Here is a 19,843-nt window from a genome sequence, read left to right as displayed (position 1 = left end):
CTGATCAAAGTGGTCACCTACCCTTCTTACTGACCGCAGCCAGTGCTGAAGCCAGCCGCTTATTGACTTCGGTGTTCTATTGGAAAATGTGTCCTTACAAAAAAAAGTGTACTAGGTGATTCAGGAAAATGGACGATATCACATTACGAATTTATTTGTATTCAATAGTTTTTTCGTTTGAAGGAAAGAAAAAAACAGTTTTAATAAGAGGAGTTTGAAAATTATAAACAAATGCCGTATCCATTTTCTTTTTTTATCTGTGTCCATTTTTCAGGAACACGCACTTTCCAGTATAAGAAGCTATTCGATAAGAAATATTTTACTTACTTTTTAAATCCAATCGGGGACTTAAGGAAGGTCCAAGGCTTCAACGGGACTATGTGAAAACCTTCACAGGGTTCAATATCATTTTTGATAGTAAACCCTGTAATATCATAAGCTTTGAAAATCATTTTTTATTTTTTTAGGAAGAAATGCTTGAAATTGCAGTATTTTCACTTTCTTGAAAAAAAAGGTTTTTTAGGGCTAACATTTTCGTGACAATAAAAAAAAATTCCGACAAGAGGTCGTCGTAAGGATACATACTTTCTGGGCTGTATCGTGCAACCATTTTCTTCTATTTAACAAAGGTTTATAAGCTTAAATTGAGCACACAAGTCTGCAAATGTATGTAATTCCAATAAAACGAGGGAGACTCATACCACTCAAGAGCCAATTTCATTACGTATGATTGACGCATGTCCAATCACCACAGAGGAAACATGAGAACTTTGCTTGGTGTAACACGTTTTCCAGCAAAATAAAAAGAAAAAAAAATCTTACAAATCACGTATAGTTTGTTCACCAGAAGTTGGCACTTGGCGCCACCTCCTCGGAAGCAGAATTCATTTCAGCGCAGGAATATAAAAAGAATCTCCGTGCTTGAAATTGAGACAACACTTGTGTGCCAAACTCAAATATTAACTTCTTTTTCAGTCACTTACTTGCTTTCCTCTGCTATTATACCTTTCGTTTCTCTAGCTAATTTAATATATTTTAAATTTAAAAAATGCTGTTTCCCAGGAAAATGTTTCAAAAAGGACAAACTATTCACTCAAAAGAGAAGAATACAGTAAGAAATGACTCGAAATATCATCAAACTTATGAAAAAATGTTTAAAAAAATGCAAATAAAGTTTTCAAAATAAACATTTTTACCATACGATCGTTAAATAACAACCTTGATCAGGATTGCTCACAACCTTTTCCCAAAAATAGCGAAACAGTGAGAATGCTTCTTCAGTCAAAGGAGTCATAAATAAAAATGAATAGAAGGAAGTACTCGGCTAAACTCTACTCTGCATTCGTGTTTATTAATTATTTTTATATTCTGCATTATGTATTAAATATAGAAAATTTTATTATAGTTTGCATTTTTAATTTTTTTTCTAAAAACAATGGGGGTTATTGTATTAATTTTCTTATATCATTAATGAATTATCTTAATTTTCACTAATTTTGTTTTGGCCACGAGGTTTGTTTGAAATGGCACAAGACGTAGCTGATGATGTCTGTGACAGTTGGGAAGATATGATTGAAAATGGGGTAAACACTCTTGTCTACATGCGGAAATGATTTAAACTCATTTCCGCATGTTGGTACCTTGTTCTGCTTGAGTATTTTCTTGTGACTTCTCTCTCTTGGAATTACAATATTAAATCTGCTCCACTCTTTTAATAAACCTCTGTGATAAGTGTTGAACTTATCTTATTATTTATCGTATTAAAGATAAGTGATCGGAACTTAGTATTTCTTATTCGACGCAATTAAAGATCAGATTTAAAAGTAGCCTATTGCCAAAAGGTAATTTTTCTCAACTGCTAATGTCTGATGAATAGTCTACGCAGCGGTATTGGTTTCTTTCTGACGAAGTCTTGATTAGCGATATCAGTTAATTGGTAACATTTTATCAAATAATGCGTGCTTATAAAATATTGTTACACTCACCTTTCGAAAGACGATTATTGCCTACTCTTTCTTTTGCGAAGAATGGCAAAATCTCTTAATGTATTTGGTTTGCCATTATTATTAAGTTACAATTATAGGCCCATAATCAAAGCGATAGGGCGATTTTTCAAGTTTAAATTGAAAAGTATTCCTGATAAAGATATATATGGTTTTTTAATTTTGTACCATTGACAATTTTTTTAGAACTATTTTTATAATAAGTACATAGCTGCTAACTCTACTGGATTTTGCCAGTCTCCTGGTCTATTTCTTAAATTAAAATTCTTCTGAATTTTATGCATTTTAGAAAATTCCTTTAAAATTGAATGAGTTTTCTGAAAAAATACCTATTGAAGTAGAATTTTTGTACAGATTATTGCTTGAATATTTGAATAAGTATTACTAATACATAATGAAGTGAACCACATTTATAGAAATTAATTCATAACTTTTTTTATTTGTTCTAAAATGTTCAGTTTTTCTTTATCCAGAACTCTCTTTTTCAATTAATTAAAAAATTCTTTTAACTATCCTTAAAGAATTGAATGCCTGTTAATATTCGAAATTATTACTAAACATAACATTTCAAGTATGTTTAATGTCAATCATAACTGGAAAATACTACAGTTTTTCTATTTTGATTACTATAAAAATCCCTAAAATTCCCTATGTATAAAATATGTAGTATAATATGCAACAATAATCATGAAATATATGTTTTTAAAATCTACTGGATTTTATCCTTTTCACGTTGGCAGCTGTGGTTATATTTATGCACCTAAGCACATATTAATTTTCCATTTTTAAATTGAAAAATATCCCTGATAAAGATGTTTCATAATTTTTGTTTTAATTTGTACCATTGACAATTTTTTTAGAACTATTTTTAATAGTCTTGTTTTCTGAAGTTAAGATCATAGTAACATGGACATTTCCGTATCATAATAGAGTTGGTAACAAGTATCATATTGAGTTATTACCTTTCTGCAATGTTTTTTTTTAATAGTTTTCGCAGGCTGCTGTCCGTCAGTTGCCAAGACTTGGCAATTATTCTGTCACAGATCAAGATATGGAAATATCCACACGTAACAATTGCTGATCTTTGAGTAATTTATATTTATAAGATGCAGAAATTCATTATATATAAATTTGTTAGGTTCCGTTGTATATGTTACACAAATTGCTTATCTTAATACTGTCTTGTAATATTTGCATGAATTTTAAAGATTATATTGTTTGAAATTTTGTTTTTGATTTATTTGTTTTTGATTTATTTGTTTCTGATGCCAAATCAAAATGAATTGTTTAATCATTACATAAGGAATATATATGTACACATATATATACAATAGGGCAGGGGTGGCGAACCTTTAAAGACCAACGTGCCATTTTTTCTAAAATATTGTTTAATGAGGTCATAGAAGTGCCGTCAAGTAATTTTGACTTCGTGATTATTGGCAAAATAATAATACAAAATAGTATCTCAAGACTTTTTAACTATATTTAACTTATAGTAACTCAAGACTCTTGATTTACTATGAAAAAAAATACATTTTGCAATGTCTCAGTTATATGCGTAATTCAACTTAAAGTAACATCAGTGTGACTTCTGTTATTGCAGATTCAATGGCAAATAACTTATATTAGGTTGTAAGATGCCAGCTTTAGCAGGACTGTTAATTTTTTTTGCTGGTCATTTATTGTTAGCTTGTTATGTATGGTTATAAATTGTTTTTTTTTTTGGCATTGATTGTTAATTCTTTTGTTAATAATTGTTTTTTTTTTTGTTTGTTTTTCATGAATTTTAATTAAATTTTTAATATGCTTCATAGTAAACTTTGTGATCGGTGGCGTGCCCAAAATATTGTATCACGTGCCATTGGTTCGCCTTCCCTGCAATAGGGAAATGATTATTCGGAACGATCGGGACCATCGCTATTCAGGATAACTGATTTTTCTGGTATTCTGAATCGCTACAAAAAGCCGTTTTTTTATTGTTAAACCCAACTGAAAAAAAAAAAAGTATTTGGAAGTAATCTTAAAAAGCGATGAAGTAATACACTAATGATTATTTCCAAAATGATGGTAAGGTAAACATCTTTCAAAAANATTATTAAGATTTGTAATACACTAATGATTATTTCCAAAATGATGGTAAGGTAAACATCTTTCAAAAAAGAAAGAAAAATCTTATGAGGAAAGAAAAAAGCATTTTTTTTAAAATGGTGGGAATGGTATATTTGTTATATGAATGTGATGTATTTGTATTGTGAAATGGTGTATTTGTTACCTTACTGATTATTTGTGTTTAAAAGAAGAACCGTCATTTGAAGACGTAAAAATTGTCATTTGAAAAACATATTTGTTATTTTACAAAACACTTCTTACCTTGTAAACAATGTACCAACTTCAAAATTTAAACGTAAATGATAATTTTTAAAATGAACTTAATCTTCCTGTGTGAAGAATACTCTAACACTAACATATGACGGTGAAGAGAAAACCAAACAAACAGTCATAAATTGGATTGGGAGACCAAATTGGGGTTGCCAAAAAAAGCAAATTCTTTATATCTTATAAAATACCAGCAGATTTGAGCTCAACAATGATATAATTTTATTTCTTTTATTGAAAACAAAATTATCTGTTTGAAAATATCACTTAGTGGAATAAGTTTTAGTAAGCAGCCGTATACTTTCTAACCAGAAGTAGAGAAGGTCAAGATTGTTGTTGTTTACTTTTATATTGAAAACACCATCCATTGCAGGGTGTGTAGCATCTTTAAAAAGTGCTTAAAGGGGCTTATTTTTCATTTATATTTTTTAAAAGCCCTTAAAGATGCTTTTTTTTTATTCATGATTTCTATAAAGTGCTTAATTTTCTGTCTTTTAAAAAGAGATTTTTACTCTTGTGTCCTTTGTCGTCATAAATTGCTAAATGTGCATGATTTGCGATATTTATCGGAAACTAGTTATTTTATCATCAGGGTTTGCACTCCACAAGGAGAACAGGAAAAATTTGGAAAATACAGGGAATTGGAAAATCACCCTAAATAACTGGGAAAATACAGGGAATTTTGTTTCTTATTTTTGTCTTTTAAAAAATGGTGACCACTCAAAGCGTAATCTATGCTATATTTAATTATATTTCACCTATACTAAACTAACGTTTACTATAGCATTATTTAAGTATATTCAGCTGTTCCTTTTTTTTTTTTCTCTAAATTTTTCCAGCAACTAAAGCTAATAAATATAGTTTACCCAATATAGCTCACACAAGAGCATCATAATTGTTGTTTCCTTTGAATACATTGTGTGTAATGAGTAGAGGGAAAACACATGGAATTTTTTTTCCTTCCAGATTTGAGTTGTAACCCTGATCATGATTATATAAAGTTTTTGAATTTTATTGATTTATGTTTATTAATTAAGAACTTTAATAAGTAGAAAAAAATAATTTTATATTGCTGCACAGATCCTAATTGTGAATTTTTTTGGAGACTTAATAAAAATATCTTTTGAGTGTTTAAAAAGTACTGAAAATGTGCTTATTTTTAGTTGAAAAATTGGCTATGCACCCTGCACTGGTTTTGAAGAAACCTAGTTCTACCCGAAGCGATTTCTTTTTGAAGAAACTTATCATATCTAAATGTTTAATTACAATTTCCGTACTATTTCATATAATTTTTAACACATGTCTTTTTTTTTTGTTGCAGATTTTAGACAAAAAGTTAGAAGAACTTCATTTAAAAGCACCAAAAATAAATAAGTAAGACATTATTTAAAATATTTTTGTGTTTCCATTTTATAATTTGACTTTTCATATTGTTTCGTATTTTATAATTTGCACCAAAGTTATACAGTCGAACCTCATTAACACGAAACCGCTTCACCTGAAATATTGCTTTACATTAAACGCATGTTTGTTACCGTGAGTCAGCAATCAATTATTGTTGTATTTTACATGAAATTTTCTAGCTGATTATCGCTTTAATTTGAAAGGAAACTGGATTCAGCGCAGATAATAAGCATGTGAATAAAATCTCAATTATTCATTTTGAGGAATGCTAATTCTATTTTCTTCCTTTGTTGAAAGTAGCTGATGGGCAAATAAATAAAATTGTTAAAATAAGCATTGGATTTCTTTTCAATAAATGTTGCAGTTTAATAAAGTAGTTAAAACTTTTAAGCTTATTTCAATTTGTTTGGCTCATAATAGTATTCTTTCAGGGGTCTGTCCAGGACAGATTTACTACTGTTTAGCCGTACCTTCGCAAAATCAACATAAGAAAAACAGTAGTTTCCCAAAATACTTTTAAAAAAGCAAGTTCAAGATTNCCCCCCGCTTTTTAAAAATGTCTTTGTATCCACCTAAAAACGATAAACTTCGGGTTAATTACGCATTTTGATTTGCAATGGAACTTTTCCTGCAGATTACCTTTATGACATAGTAGAAGAATTCACCTCTCACACGATTTGTAAAAAAAGGTGTTAAAAATACCGGGATTCCGAAAAGCCATGGGAGAAAAGGGGCGTCAGCTACTAAATTCCTTAATTGAAATGGAAGTAAAAGCGCTAGTACCATGCAAAACCCGTTCTCATTGCAATCTATGGAAAGAAGAAAAAAAAGCTTTTGCGAGTAAAAATAGCTCTTCTACAAATAGGTAGCACATGTTTGGTCCGTTAGTGCGGTGTGGTAAGCCTAACCCGTCGTGTTGAACTTTTAATAGAATTTTTAATTTTTACAAAGCAGGTACCTCTTAAAAAAACCTAGACAGACCCCTGTCTTCGCATACATTAATATAGTACAAAACATGTATTCAAAATACGGATTAAATTGTTTTCATGATGTATAGGATGAAACAAAACTCGCTTTACATGAAATAAATATGATAGTCCCCCCTCTGACTTCGCGTTAACGAGGTTCAACTGTAGTCAAAATATCATTTCATTATTCACTATGTTATAAAAGTATTTTGTATGAAGTTACTTATTCGATGTACTATATATTCATTTGTTCGATTTATAATTTTTATTATACTGATTTTCAGTCTTTATAAATACACATCAATCAAGCTTGTAATTTCAACTGATTTAGACTGAGGCACTGATTAAAAATAGTTTTAAACATCCAAAAGCAGTCATAAAGAGTATTGGAAATGGTCGTACTTTTCATTATCTTTTTTATAATCAAAAAGTAACTTTATAAGAATTAGAGTGTAATTAAAAAAAACAAACTAGTAGACAATATTGTAGAAACATTAACATTCATATTGCTTATGCAATATGAATGTTACAGGGTTCCCACAGTCCTTAAAAACTACTCAATTTCTATTTTGGAAAATAAGGGCCCTTAAAAGTACTTAATTTTGGTACAAGATTTTTAAAAGTCCTTAGTTTTTCAGCATCACTACAGTTGATAAGAATAGTTTTTCAGTTCTATTTTTTGAAACAAAAAGCCGTGCTTTTATCACCTAGACCATGCATTGAGGGTAAAACATTTTAGAAAGACAAAAAGGAATGTGTGGGGGGAGGCAAGAGAAAGAGAACACGTCCTTTCAATAATATATTGGTTCTTTCATTAGTATACTCTATGAGGAGAGGGAAGCATTCTAAAGGAAAAGAATAGTGTGGACAAAGGGAATGCCTAATATTTCATTATTATTAAATGAATTTGCCTAATATTTCAATGTGTAATAAGTAACTGTATATTTATAGAAAGGAGTATCATTTTTTTAAAATTCATGATTGTACTAAAAATTAAAAAGATCTGTAATATACAGAGTGAAATATCCCAACCTACCTAAGTTTTTCATCAAAAATCTGGTGTTTACTGGCTTTTTAATAAAAACCAAGTTTTTTTCAAAAACACTTAAAAAAATTTTTTCCTGTGTGCTAAATAAGAAAGCATGGTTTACTTCTAATAAGATAGCTAAATATTTTGTAACTATAAGTTCTTATGTTGCATTGCAAATTTTTTTTTTTTTTTTTGAAGTCTTAGATTGTTACGCTATTATTTTTATTTCTTGTGGATAAGCAGATGGTTATGTAAAAATTAGAAGAACCTTANTTTTTTTTTTTTTTTTTTTTTTTTTTTTTTTTTTTTTTTTTTTAAGTCTTAGATTGTTACGCTATTATTTTTATTTCTTGTGGATAAGCAGATGGTTATGTAAAAATTTAAATCTCCTCAATTAGAAGAACCTTAGATTTAAATAATCATTTTATTCAGTTAACATTGCAACTTAATATACTGTTTTTAATTTTTATTCAATTTTTGGTTGCTTTAAAATTAGTTCATGTTTTTTGTCAGATTGTTTAGTAGCATTTATGTAAAGTTAATCTCTAATAACAGGTTTTGCTGAAAATAATTTTGTGCAAAATTCATCATGAAAGTAAACATTTGCTGTTTATTAATAATTTCAAAATTGTTAAGTTACATATCGTTTTCAATACGTTTTTCATAAAATATTTCCATATTTTTTTTGCAAGGCGTCGCCTGATAAGGTGATGTTACAGGATTTTTTTATAATGAAAGAATACTACTTTCAGTTTTAAACTGTTAATTTTCGATAAAAATAAAATGTCCTATCATAATAATAATAGAAAATAATATTAAGAATAATGGAAGGTGATGAAGACGTATTATTATTAAATATCTGTAAGTGAAGAGAAATTAAATAATTTATCAGTATTTGTCAATTTTCTGGCCCTAGGAATGTGTATATACCTTTGGAAAATCGTTGAAACGCTTTTATTTATATATTTCACCGAGAACTAATAAAAAACATATTGATTTGAAAATTATAATTCTTCTCAAACATAATAGCTTTTTTATTCCATAAAAATATTGCAATGATTTTAAAATTATATGTTAAGTTAAGCGTAATGAAAAAAAAAGTGGAATGATTAAATGTGCATTAATAATATTAATATGGCCTGATTTTACTTGAATAGGACTTAATTTAACACGACAGAGTCAGGAAAACTTATTTTCATGCACAACTTTTAATTCAACTTGTTTGTATTTTAATTCTTTTAATATATACCCTTATAAATGAAATATATAAGGTATATACACATTCATTCATTAATAGAAAAAGAAAGAATTTTTTGACGTAACTGAATGTTTAGCAAGATTGGCCCACAACTGAATATATGATGCAGGTCTAGTAGCAAAATATAAAAACTTTTAATAATTTTTTCTATGTTTTTGCCAAATTTATTTATTTACTCTTTTTTTTTAAATATACATGAAAAAAATTGATAATCTTAATTTCTGCTCTTAACTTTGCAACTCAATTTCAATAAAATCGTTAAAAACGTAATACGGATTAGTTTCATAGATGATATTAACCTTTACCCTAAAAAAATTTTTTAAACAAAAAACGACAAAGGTTTGCAAAAATTGCCTGGTACTTCTTTAGCGATCCCTGTTAATTAATACAATTATATCAATGCTTACATTATAATAAAATTGTTTTTTGTTATTGATTGATTTTTTTTCCTTCAAGAAAGGTAAATAATTGGCCCTGTCACTGGTGGTATATGTATATTCGATGATCAACAATCATGCTATTTTTAAAGTCCTTTACTTGTCAAAAGTCTTTAATTTTTGCAAAAAAAAGGTCCTTTTAAGTGCTTAATTTTTGCTTTGTTAAAAGGGTGATAACCCTGTGTTAAAACTTGACAAGTAAGTGTAGTTCAAAACAAGAGTTTTTAGGACGAGTTCACATTATATCCATAGCTGCCAACTCTACTGGATTTTGTCACTTTCATCTGGTTTACAAGCTTAATTAAAATTCTCATCTTGTTTTTATACATCTTAGAAAGTTCTCTGAAATTGAGAGTTAGTTTCCTAAAAAAATTCCCCATTAACATAGATTATTGCTTGCTTAAATATTTAAATAAGTATTAGTAATACATAATGAAGCAGGCCTCATTTATAGAAATCAATTTAAAACTTCTTTTTGTTCTAAAATGTTCAGTTTATTTTTATTCCGACTCTCTTTTTAAATTAATTAAGAAAATCTTTTAACTGTCTTTGATGAATTAAATGCCTTTTACTATTTTAAATTATGAGTTAACATAATACATAACATTTTAAAAGTATGTTTAATGTCAATCATGACTAGAAAATATTGCAGTGTTGATGACTATAAAAATCCCTAAAATTCCCTGTGTGTAAAATATATAGTACATTATGTAACAATTATTATGAAATTTATAATATTTTGTACAATCTACTCGATTTTTTCCCTATCCATGTTGCATAGCTGCCAACTCTACTGAATTTTGCTACTTTCTGGTCTTCTGGTTTAATAAAAATTCTCCTGGTTTTTGTACATTTTAGGAAATTCTCTAAAATTGAGAGTAAGTTTCCTAAAAAAAAATCCCTATTAAAATAGATTATTGCTTTCTTAAATATTTAAATAAGTATATGTATTACATAATGAAGCAGGCCTCATTTATAGAAACCAATTTAAAACTTCTTTTTTTTTTCTAAAATGTTTAGTTTATTTTTATTCAGAACTTTCTCTTTTTAAATTAATTTAAAAAATGTTTTAACTATATTTGATAAATAAAATGCCTATTAATATTCGAAATTATGAGTAAGCAGAATACATAACATCTCAAGTATGCAGAGCTCATTCTAGCCAGAAAAAAGGTCAGGGTGCAAAAGTTTAAAAAAAGGGCATTATTATTCTAAAAAGGCAATAATTTCACGTTCTACACGGATTCTTTACACGTTCTATTAAAAAACATTGTCAATTAGTAAAAGAATTTTTTTTTTACTTAACTGAAAGTAGCAAAGCAATCATTAATTACTTATTTTCATTGATAAATTAACATATATATCGAGTTAATGAGCTAATTAGCTTAGTAATTTATGCATTATTATGCATGCATATATTAATAAAATGATAAATGTATGCTTTTAAGTGTCTGTAGTTATGATTAAATAATTAAAATGATTGATAATAATTATGATTTAATGATAGTGGAAGTAACTGCAAACTTTCAAAGACAAGTGCAACAATGGGTTGTAACGGCTATTTTTCCTTTCCCATATTAAACTATGTATTGACAGAAATGGCAAACTAGAGTTAAAAATAACAGTTCATGAAATCCATTGTAGAGTTTGGGGAAAAAGTAAAGAAGGGTTGAGGAAAGAAAGGGCAAAAAGGGTATGGAGTCTATTACATCAGGGCACTAATTTACTTCAGGGGCAACAGGGTGAATTCTTTTGACTAAAAGGGCAGCAGGGTGCTGCGCCCTGTTTACCCTGCCTAGAATGAGCTCTGAAGTATGTTTAATGTCAATTATAACTAGAAAATATTGTAGTTTTTCTATTTTGAAGACTCTGAAAATCCCTAAAATTCCCTATGTGTAAAATACAGAGTTGAGGTTTTGGACAGGACACCTGGGTTTTACTGTCTTAAAGTGTCTAAAACCTTGAACATAGGTCAAAGGTAAAAATTCTATTTGTGTAACCATTCTACACATAATAATTACATACAGAATAACTATTTGATACTTTTAATATAATTTGCTTATTAAAGGAAAATATAATGTAACAGGTAGAGATTTATAACTTTTAAAGCTTCAACAATTCAATGAACAACAAAAGTGAATACTTTATCCCTTAAATATGCTTTTAATACTGATAAATTATATTTTTGCATAAGTTTAAAGAATGCAATGTTAAAAATAATAATCTTTTTTAATCAAGCAAAAACTTTTCTTCATTTTGTTTTGCGTTCCAAAATTAATATATTTTTTCTTCTCAATATTATTTCAAAATTGTGACATAATTTGAATAAAAGGGTTTTGAACAAAGGGATTTTCTACAGGACTTTTTAAATGGTGAATTAATCCATTCTGTCCTAAACCTTGCCAGCCTTGTTATTTTTATAAATTGTTTTTTTCTTTCTGTTTTTACTTAAGCTATAATTTTTTACTGTTTTCACCTTTCATCTAAGTGCATTTTATGTTGTGTACAAAACTTAATTGTATAAAACTTTTTTTAAAATAGATTATAGTATATGACAGTTAAGTCATTCAATAAAATTTTGGTCATATTTTTGATAAATTTTTGTTCTTATTTAGGCAACTATTTTCATTCCTTAGGCTTCTAAAAGCAACTATTTTGTTAATTTTTTTCTGTGGCAACCATGCTATGTGTAAAATATTTATTACATTATGCCAGAATTTTCATGAAATTTATATTTCAGGGTTATTGTACGTAATTCCGAGTTTTTTGCACCACCTTTCCCGGTCTAAAAACAAGAAGCAGGAGAAGCAATTTTTAGACGAATATCGCAGAATTATTTAAAATTCGCAATTCAAAATAGTGCATCGCTATTCCTGTTCTCCTGATTTAAAAATCTAATATCACGATTTGTATTTGCATCTTTTTAAAACTAATATTGCGATTTGTGTTTTCACTAGTTTAAAGTCCAATCCCTGGATTCATTTTCATGTGTGTTTTAAATCCAATATTGTGATTTGTGTTAAAGTGTTTGTATCATCAAACATACATTGTCGCATTAATATGTGATTTAAAATTATGCATTGCGATTCATATTCATGTGATCTAATACTTATGCAAAGTGATTCTTATTTGCGTGATTCTAAAATTTATTATTTCAATTTATGTTTTCGCTTTTTTTAAAATCCGATATCGCTATTCATTATTCATGCTATTTTAAAATCCAATATCGCGAATCTTGTAAGAAGTAAGTTTTTTTTTAATTAATTACTCTAAAGGTGTGATATACTGCATTAGTAGATAATATAATTATAAGTGTTAGTTCAAAAAGTTGAGTTCAATATTAAACATGTATGCAGGGTATCTGCGGACCTGGAAAGTCATGAATTTTGGTATTGAACAAAATTTGTCATGATTTAAAAAAAAAACTCATGGAAAGTTATGGATTTAGGTCGCTGAAAAATCTAATTCTTAAAATGGAATTTACCTCCCCCCCCAATTTGATGGTGTTCCGAATATCTGAATTAGTAACAAAATCCCCACTCACAGTCATATTTTATTAAAATATGAAATGTTTTTATCGTGTTCTTTCAAAGAATGAACGAAAAACATTTCTGGAGCGAATTATCCTGTGATTTCCGAATTTTTGTAATTTATAATTTTTATTCTATCAATTTAAAATTCTAACTGAAGCAAGCCAGTCATTGGCGAATTTTTTTAATTCTGAAATGAGAACAGAAAAATCAGGAGTGTTTCTTCCCTTTCCAATGAACAAGAAAAGTATCTTTAGAATATAATTCTGCAGAAGAAAAGAAAAGAAAATTTGCTTTTGTATTTTTGTTCAGCTATTTTATTGCTTCAACTCTTTCTTTCCTCTGTTTATTAAATTTAAAATCAGTAAATATGAAGATGCAGAGTATGACAGTTCTGGTTAAACGTATAATTTCAATTTATGTCATTATAAGGCTTTATTAAATGTATTGTTGTGTTATTGTCGGAGAAAATAGTAAATTAGTTAAGTCATGAATTTGAAGATCTAAAATGTAGCTGATACCCTGTGTATAATATATAAATAGATGCTAATTTTTTGCTCATAAAATTTACAGGGATTTTCACTCTTTGCCACAATCACCCCTTGTAAAAATCTACTCTTATTTATTTTTCTATCCATAATAATAATATTGTTCTCAGTTCAGTTTTAGATTCCAATACAAGTGAATACTCTCAGATGAGACTGGAGGAGGAGAATTCCCGAACTCCTTATGTTCCACAAGTGAAGATACTCAAACGTCCAACTAACGATGCTAAATCTTCAAGAGTGGTGGTAGAGAAATCACCCTCAAGGCAACCCCTCAAGACACTCAAGCAGAGGGAGGCAGAATATGCTGAGGCTAGACTCAGGATTTTGGGATCAGCCAGCAGCGAAGAAGAACCTAGGTGAGAATTGCTTCTCAGTGTTAAAAATGCCCCAAATGAAATATATAAATGAATACATATTTGCCCCGATGAAATGTTCTTTCTCTCATTTTTCTTTTCTTTAAAGAACACCATATTTTGCATTTACTTATTTGAGTATCTCTTTTTTAAAGTGCCCTTTTCGAGTGATTCATGATCTTTATTTTAGGAGTTCTGCACGGATTTTATGATTTTTAATTTTTGTAATGATTTACAAAACTTGAAATTGCATTTTTTCGCCTACCAAATGCAAGAATATAGACTATAATGTTAGAATTAAGAAATATTACTTTTAAATTTTTTATTCTATACTTTCTTCTGTATACACAACGTTTCTGTTACTTTAAATTAGTAATTGTTATAATTAAAAATATCTTAAAGCAAGATATTAGTGCCAAGGAAGTTTGTCGCAGAAAGCCCAAAAAAATTTCGTCACAGGGAGTAAGGGTTCGAAGATTCTTTCTATTTCCGATATTAACCCTATATGGAAATGTCCAATTCACTCGATATTTTACAACCGATATCGATCCTATATAGAATTGTCAGATTCTCCTGACATTTTTTAGCTAAGATTAGTTCTATATTGGCTAATATAGGACCCATATGAAGCAAATGTTAAACCGAACTGGGGCCATGGTAAAATTGTTGACTAATGAACTATAGTAGAACTTAAAACAGTAAGGGCACTTTTTCATTGAATAACCAGATATTGGTAAAATCAGGCAATGCAGGAACGAATAAATTAAAAACTGGGATTGAGCGATGTTAAGATTTTGGCATCACGATGTATCGTCACTCTAACATCTTGATATTTTAATTGGTACATGAATGTTTTACATTTAGTACTGCGTAAATTCCTAATGAGTACATGGTGCGTAGCTTTTTTAGAAGGTGCTTTTTTCATGGGGTGTTTTTAAACAGCTTCCTTTTCGAAAATGAGATTTTTTTCTTCTCTACCATGTCAATTTTCACTGTATTATGCAAAAGCGTGGTTTTCACATTGTTCTATTCAACGTTTTCACAATTCAATACTTGGGAGTGTGCATGTGTGTCTACTGAGTTGGGTTCGGTGAGATGAATGCACTTTCATATGCAACTCTGCTGCATTTTGCAAAATATTCTCAATATCAGGCTTCATTTTCCACCCTCTGAAATCGAACTGAAAAATCTCGATCTTTTTATAGTGTGTAATATAATCAAGAAAAGAGGTCTTTGTCAGAAACTAATTATTTTATCACGATTGAGCTGGAACCCTGGTTCCCATTTGGAGGTTCTTCAGGGTGCGTAGCATTTTTTAAAGGTGCTTATTTTCGATTTTTAAAAGCTCTTAAAGGTGCTTTTTACAGTGGGTGTTTTTAAAAAGTGCTTAATTTTCCCTTTTTTCAGAATGAGATTTTTCCTTTACCATGATGATTTTCGCTATGAATTATGGAAGAAAAAAAGCAATTCACATTGTTCTATTCAATGTTTTCACAATTAATTCAACCACAATCTATTTTGGCGTATTGTCAGTCCGTAGCGTATGAAAACGCCATTTGTTTAATATGATTCAAAATGTAATGATTTTTGACAATTGTCAAAAACAATGCCAAAAGTTTTTTCTTTCGACGCGACTGTTAAAACAAGATAAAGCCGTCAATGGTCAAAAACTTTCCAACCCTGCCTAATTATGATATTTTTTTAAGTGCTTAAAAATTTTTTTTGACTGCTTGAAAAGTGCTTATTTTTTGATGCATAATTTGGCTATGCATTCTGTTCTTGTTTGACACAACCTTTCCTGCACTGTTATAGCAGCATGGCAGTTGTTAAATTCTAACACGCACAGTACATGCATAACATTGCATGGAACTCACCATTTTCACTAATGAACCATCACACACACGCAGGATTCCTTGCGTAAAGAAATGTTCCATCTACATTCTGTGTTAATCTTATCCATGAATTCTTTGTCGTTAAATCTGTTTGTAATCCCTATATTCATTTTGAATTAACCTGAGTTCTAAAGTCAGACGTTTATTTAACATAACACCTACCTTGACGGGCAAATGACCTTTTAAGACCTTTTGCATCGAAAATGCTCTTAGCATCGTATCGTTTTTACACATTTGATTTCGTTACTTTTTCTAACAGGTTGTATTCCATTATTATTTTTCGTATTTTGTTTATTACGAATAATATGTGTCGTATACCTATTTCTATCACGACTGGTCATTTGACCGGGAGAACAAATCACTGCTTTATAAGGTTATCGGATCAGAAATGACAATGTAATGCGTGTTCACCGTATTGCATTCGATGAGTTGCACATTTCTGCAAAGACTAGCGTAGTTAGCTCAATCAGAATGACTGTAAATTCAAATGTCAAGAAAGTACCTAAAAGTTTAGATTGGCATTTTTGTGTGAGAAAAAGTGACAAAAACAAATTGTTTTGGTAAGAAGCTTATATTTTATTTGGATAGCTTTACTTCATTTCTAACTAACTGTTAGTTTTTACTCAGAAAAATTTCAAAACAGCACAAGTTCTTAGACGAAATAATATTAATTATAAGAATTATAATTCTTATAAATTCTTATAATTGCAGAGATAATAATAATTAGAAGAAATATGTTTGTGGAAAATGTACAATGGATGAAAATGTGTTGTACAATAAATTAAAACTTTTTATTCTTTGTGTTTGTGATACATAAAAATTGACAATATACAAATTTGTTTAATTATAATAAAGTTTTTTTTAGTTTATTTCCCTCTTAACATCCATATTACATACATTCAACCATGAAACATGAAGTCCAGTCCATTTGATCGGCTATGGTAGAAATAAGTATTTATTAAGTGTTGGTTTTGTTTAGTTTTAAATCATAAAAATGTGTTTTTCTTTCCAGTAACCCAAATGCCGTGCCAGCATCAATGGATAGACGGATCGAAGCCGAAATCATAGTAACACGCCTGCCGCGAGGGCCGGACGGAAGTAAAGGATTTCTTCAACCTCGGTAGCATTAGGCTTTTTAGTGGGACTCGTTTTTTTTAAAAAAAAGAAAGTATATAATGTATATGGACACATTAGCTATTGTCGAAATAGCATTTCTCTCTGGAAACTGAATATTTGATAAATTATTTGTGAGAAAAATGAACTTCTTCCCAGTAGAAATTTAGGTTTTTGCTGCGCCCAACTTGTGCTTTCTCTACAGATTAAAATTCACTCATTTTTTAAAAATCAAATTTCTGAAATACAGATTGTCTGTAGTCATCTTTGAATGTCTCTCTTTTTTCTTTTGCAGTGTTTATTGGTTTATATTTTCTTGCTTCTCTGAAATAGATACTTTCAGGGTTAGCCACTCTGTAGGGAGAACCCAGAAAATACAGGGAATCAAAAAATAACTGGGAATTTTGAGTTTTTCCATGCGAACTCGGAAAATACAAGAAAATTTATTTCTTATTTTCATCTTTTAAAAAATGGCGACCACTCTGAGCGCAATGTGTAGGATATTTCAGTTATACTGGAAAATACTTCATTTATTATAGCATTATTGAAGTATGTTCAGCTGTTCCTTTTTTTTAAAAAAGTTTTTCCAGCAATTATAACTAGTATAGTTAACCCAATGCAGTTCATACAAGAGAACAGTGATTGTGTTATTCCTCTTAATATATTGTGTATAATATGTACAGGGAAAACACGGGGATTTTTTATTTTAGTGGCAACCCTAAATTTTTTTTTTTTGCTGGGTTAGTGCTTGAAAAATAGATGAACTAAACTATTTGAAAAAAATCATTGTCATTTTTATGCATGTTTTTATCTGGACCTTGCGCCACTAAACCCTACATTCAATCATTGTCATTTTTATAGGGTTAAATGAATGTTATTTGAGTTTTCAGCATATACAGGGTTGCCACTCCACAAAGAGAATGGGGAAAACCTGGAAAATACTGGGCATTTCAAAATCACCTAAAATAACAAGGAAAATGCAGATAATTTTGTTTCTTACTTTTGCCTTTTAAAAAATGGTGACCACACTAAGCATCATCTGTAGGATATTTAACCATGATATTTCAGCTATACTAAATTGTTTCATTTACTATAGCATTATTTAAGTATGCTTAGCTGTTTTTCCTCCAGCAATTAAAACTAATAAATATAGTTTGCCTACTGTAGCTCACACAAGTGCACAGTCATTGTTGAGTTTCCTCTTAATATAGTGTGTATAATATATACAGGGAAAACACAGGGAATTTTTTCCCCACAGATTTGAGTGGCCAACCCTGATATAGCTTTTGTGTTACGTTTACATAAACACAATCTGATAAACGTTTGCAATCTGGTTCATTAATTGAAAGAAACAATTTTTTTTTGATTTAAAGGAATGATGAAATTTTGTTTGTAAGAAAAGTGTCCTTTATTTTACAAAGCCTGTATGTGTGCGTTATTTCCGTATATGTATTATGTAAATTTGTGAGAACACAGCTTTACTTTTTGTTTGCAATTAGGAATACACTATCTGAACAAAAGTGTCCGAACACCCTGTGGTTATGGACTTAAAGCATCACGAGGCACCTATTAATAGGATGTCTGTCACCCTTTTGCATGGACAATTTCCACCCATTTTCGATAGAACTTCCATCGCAACTGAAGCTTGCAGCGAGGATGGCTGCCTAATCTGCATTCGTCCCAAAGATGTTCTATGGGGTCGGGGCTCTGAGAAGACCAAGAGTAACACTCTTCCCCCCGCCATAATGCTTCCACCACCCTAACTACCGTATGTCCGGGTACTTTGGTCCAGATAGCTTGTACACATATATTTATTTAATGAACGACAGCTCTCCTATTTATTTAATTTCAGCATAAAATAAATGGACTTTTTATTTTATTTTCATGGTCACATACACACCTATAAATATCAGAAGAACTATTTTATTATAATAGGAAGAAAAAAAATCACACTTTACCATCAGAGTCGAAAGGGTGGCTGCATGCTGCTGTAGTAAAGCTTTTTAAGAAGCATCATTTGTAATTATAAAAATATATATATATGTATATTTTCATAAGAATGGTTATTTGTCTTAATTTGTATAACTAACTTTTATTTAATAAAAACAAAAAGTGATAATTTATTTTGTGTGTTGCCTTTGTTTCATTCAGGCTATGGTTGTGAGATGCGTGGCATTGAGTAGACTACTGAATTTTGTCAGTTTTTCTTCTGGTTTTTGTACAACTTGGAAAATTCTTTGAAATTAAATAAGTTTCCTAAAAAAATCCCTAGTGAAATAGAATATTTGTACAGATTATTGCTGAAATATTTAAAAAAGTATTACTAAAACACAGGGGTGTTTGTGCTCCGGGGAAACCCCGGAATTCCGGGGATTCTGAACTTTGATACCTGGAAATTCCGGAAAACATATCAAGAGGACTTAAAAACATGTACTTCAGATGAGTCACCTATAAAAGTCTCTGAGAAACCTTCTACATTAGCAGAAAAGCAAACTGCTTCTCGAGGAAATTTCTTCAACTGTAAATGAGGAAAATATAAGTCAACCTCCCTGCAATTATGAAGTTCACCACAAAAGAAAGACAAGCCCACAAACATCAGAAAATAAAAAAAAGCAGCAGAAATTAGATAATTTTTTACCTGAATTAATTCATTCAGGTAATTTAAAATATTTACATAAAATGTAGTAGTTTATATGTTTGAAAATTTATGGTTATTAATTTTGCAAAAAAAGTAATTCATTGAACTTTTATAATTAGGTCATTCAATACTTCATAATTGTAATTTTTCATTTCTCCCCCCCCCCTTCTCGAAACTCCAAAATGTCGGTAGTAAGTCCATAAAAGTTTCGGGGGATTTTTTGGGGTCCCCTGAAAACATCATAATGAAGCGAACCACTTTTTTTTCTAAAGTGTTTAGTTTATCCAGAACTC

General features: G+C 29.6%; 1 protein-coding gene across 1 annotated transcript; it reads left to right on the top strand.

Moving 5' to 3' along the window:
- The first annotated feature begins 1,294 nt into the window (after positions 1-1,294).
- LOC107450837 (SUZ RNA-binding domain-containing) lies at positions 1,295-19,035 on the top strand. Its single transcript, XM_016066747.3, has 4 exons — positions 1,295-1,583; positions 5,701-5,753; positions 13,665-13,910; positions 16,812-19,035. Exons 1-4 carry the CDS (start codon positions 1,524-1,526, stop codon positions 16,921-16,923), a joined length of 471 nt encoding a protein of 156 aa, XP_015922233.1. The 5' UTR covers positions 1,295-1,523; the 3' UTR covers positions 16,924-19,035.
- Positions 19,036-19,843: the final 808 nt, after the last annotated feature.

The sequence above is a fragment of the Parasteatoda tepidariorum genome, chromosome 8 (assembly GCF_043381705.1).
Source record: "Parasteatoda tepidariorum isolate YZ-2023 chromosome 8, CAS_Ptep_4.0, whole genome shotgun sequence".
Classification (NCBI taxonomy): domain Eukaryota; kingdom Metazoa; phylum Arthropoda; class Arachnida; order Araneae; family Theridiidae; genus Parasteatoda; species Parasteatoda tepidariorum.
Note: the sequence above shows the minus strand (reverse complement) of the source record. Positions and strands in the feature narration are given on the sequence as shown.

Bases quoted from the DNA above. Each gene is read 5' to 3' on its own strand.
- LOC107450837 (XM_016066747.3), top strand. From the start codon at position 1,524: ATGGCACAAGACGTAGCTGATGATGTCTGTGACAGTTGGGAAGATATG. The intron at 1,584-5,700 runs GTAAACACTCTT...TTTTTGTTGCAG, and splicing joins AAGATATGATTGAAAATGGG to ATTTTAGACAAAAAGTTAGA. The intron at 5,754-13,664 runs GTAAGACATTAT...TATTGTTCTCAG, and splicing joins AAAGCACCAAAAATAAATAA to TTCAGTTTTAGATTCCAATA.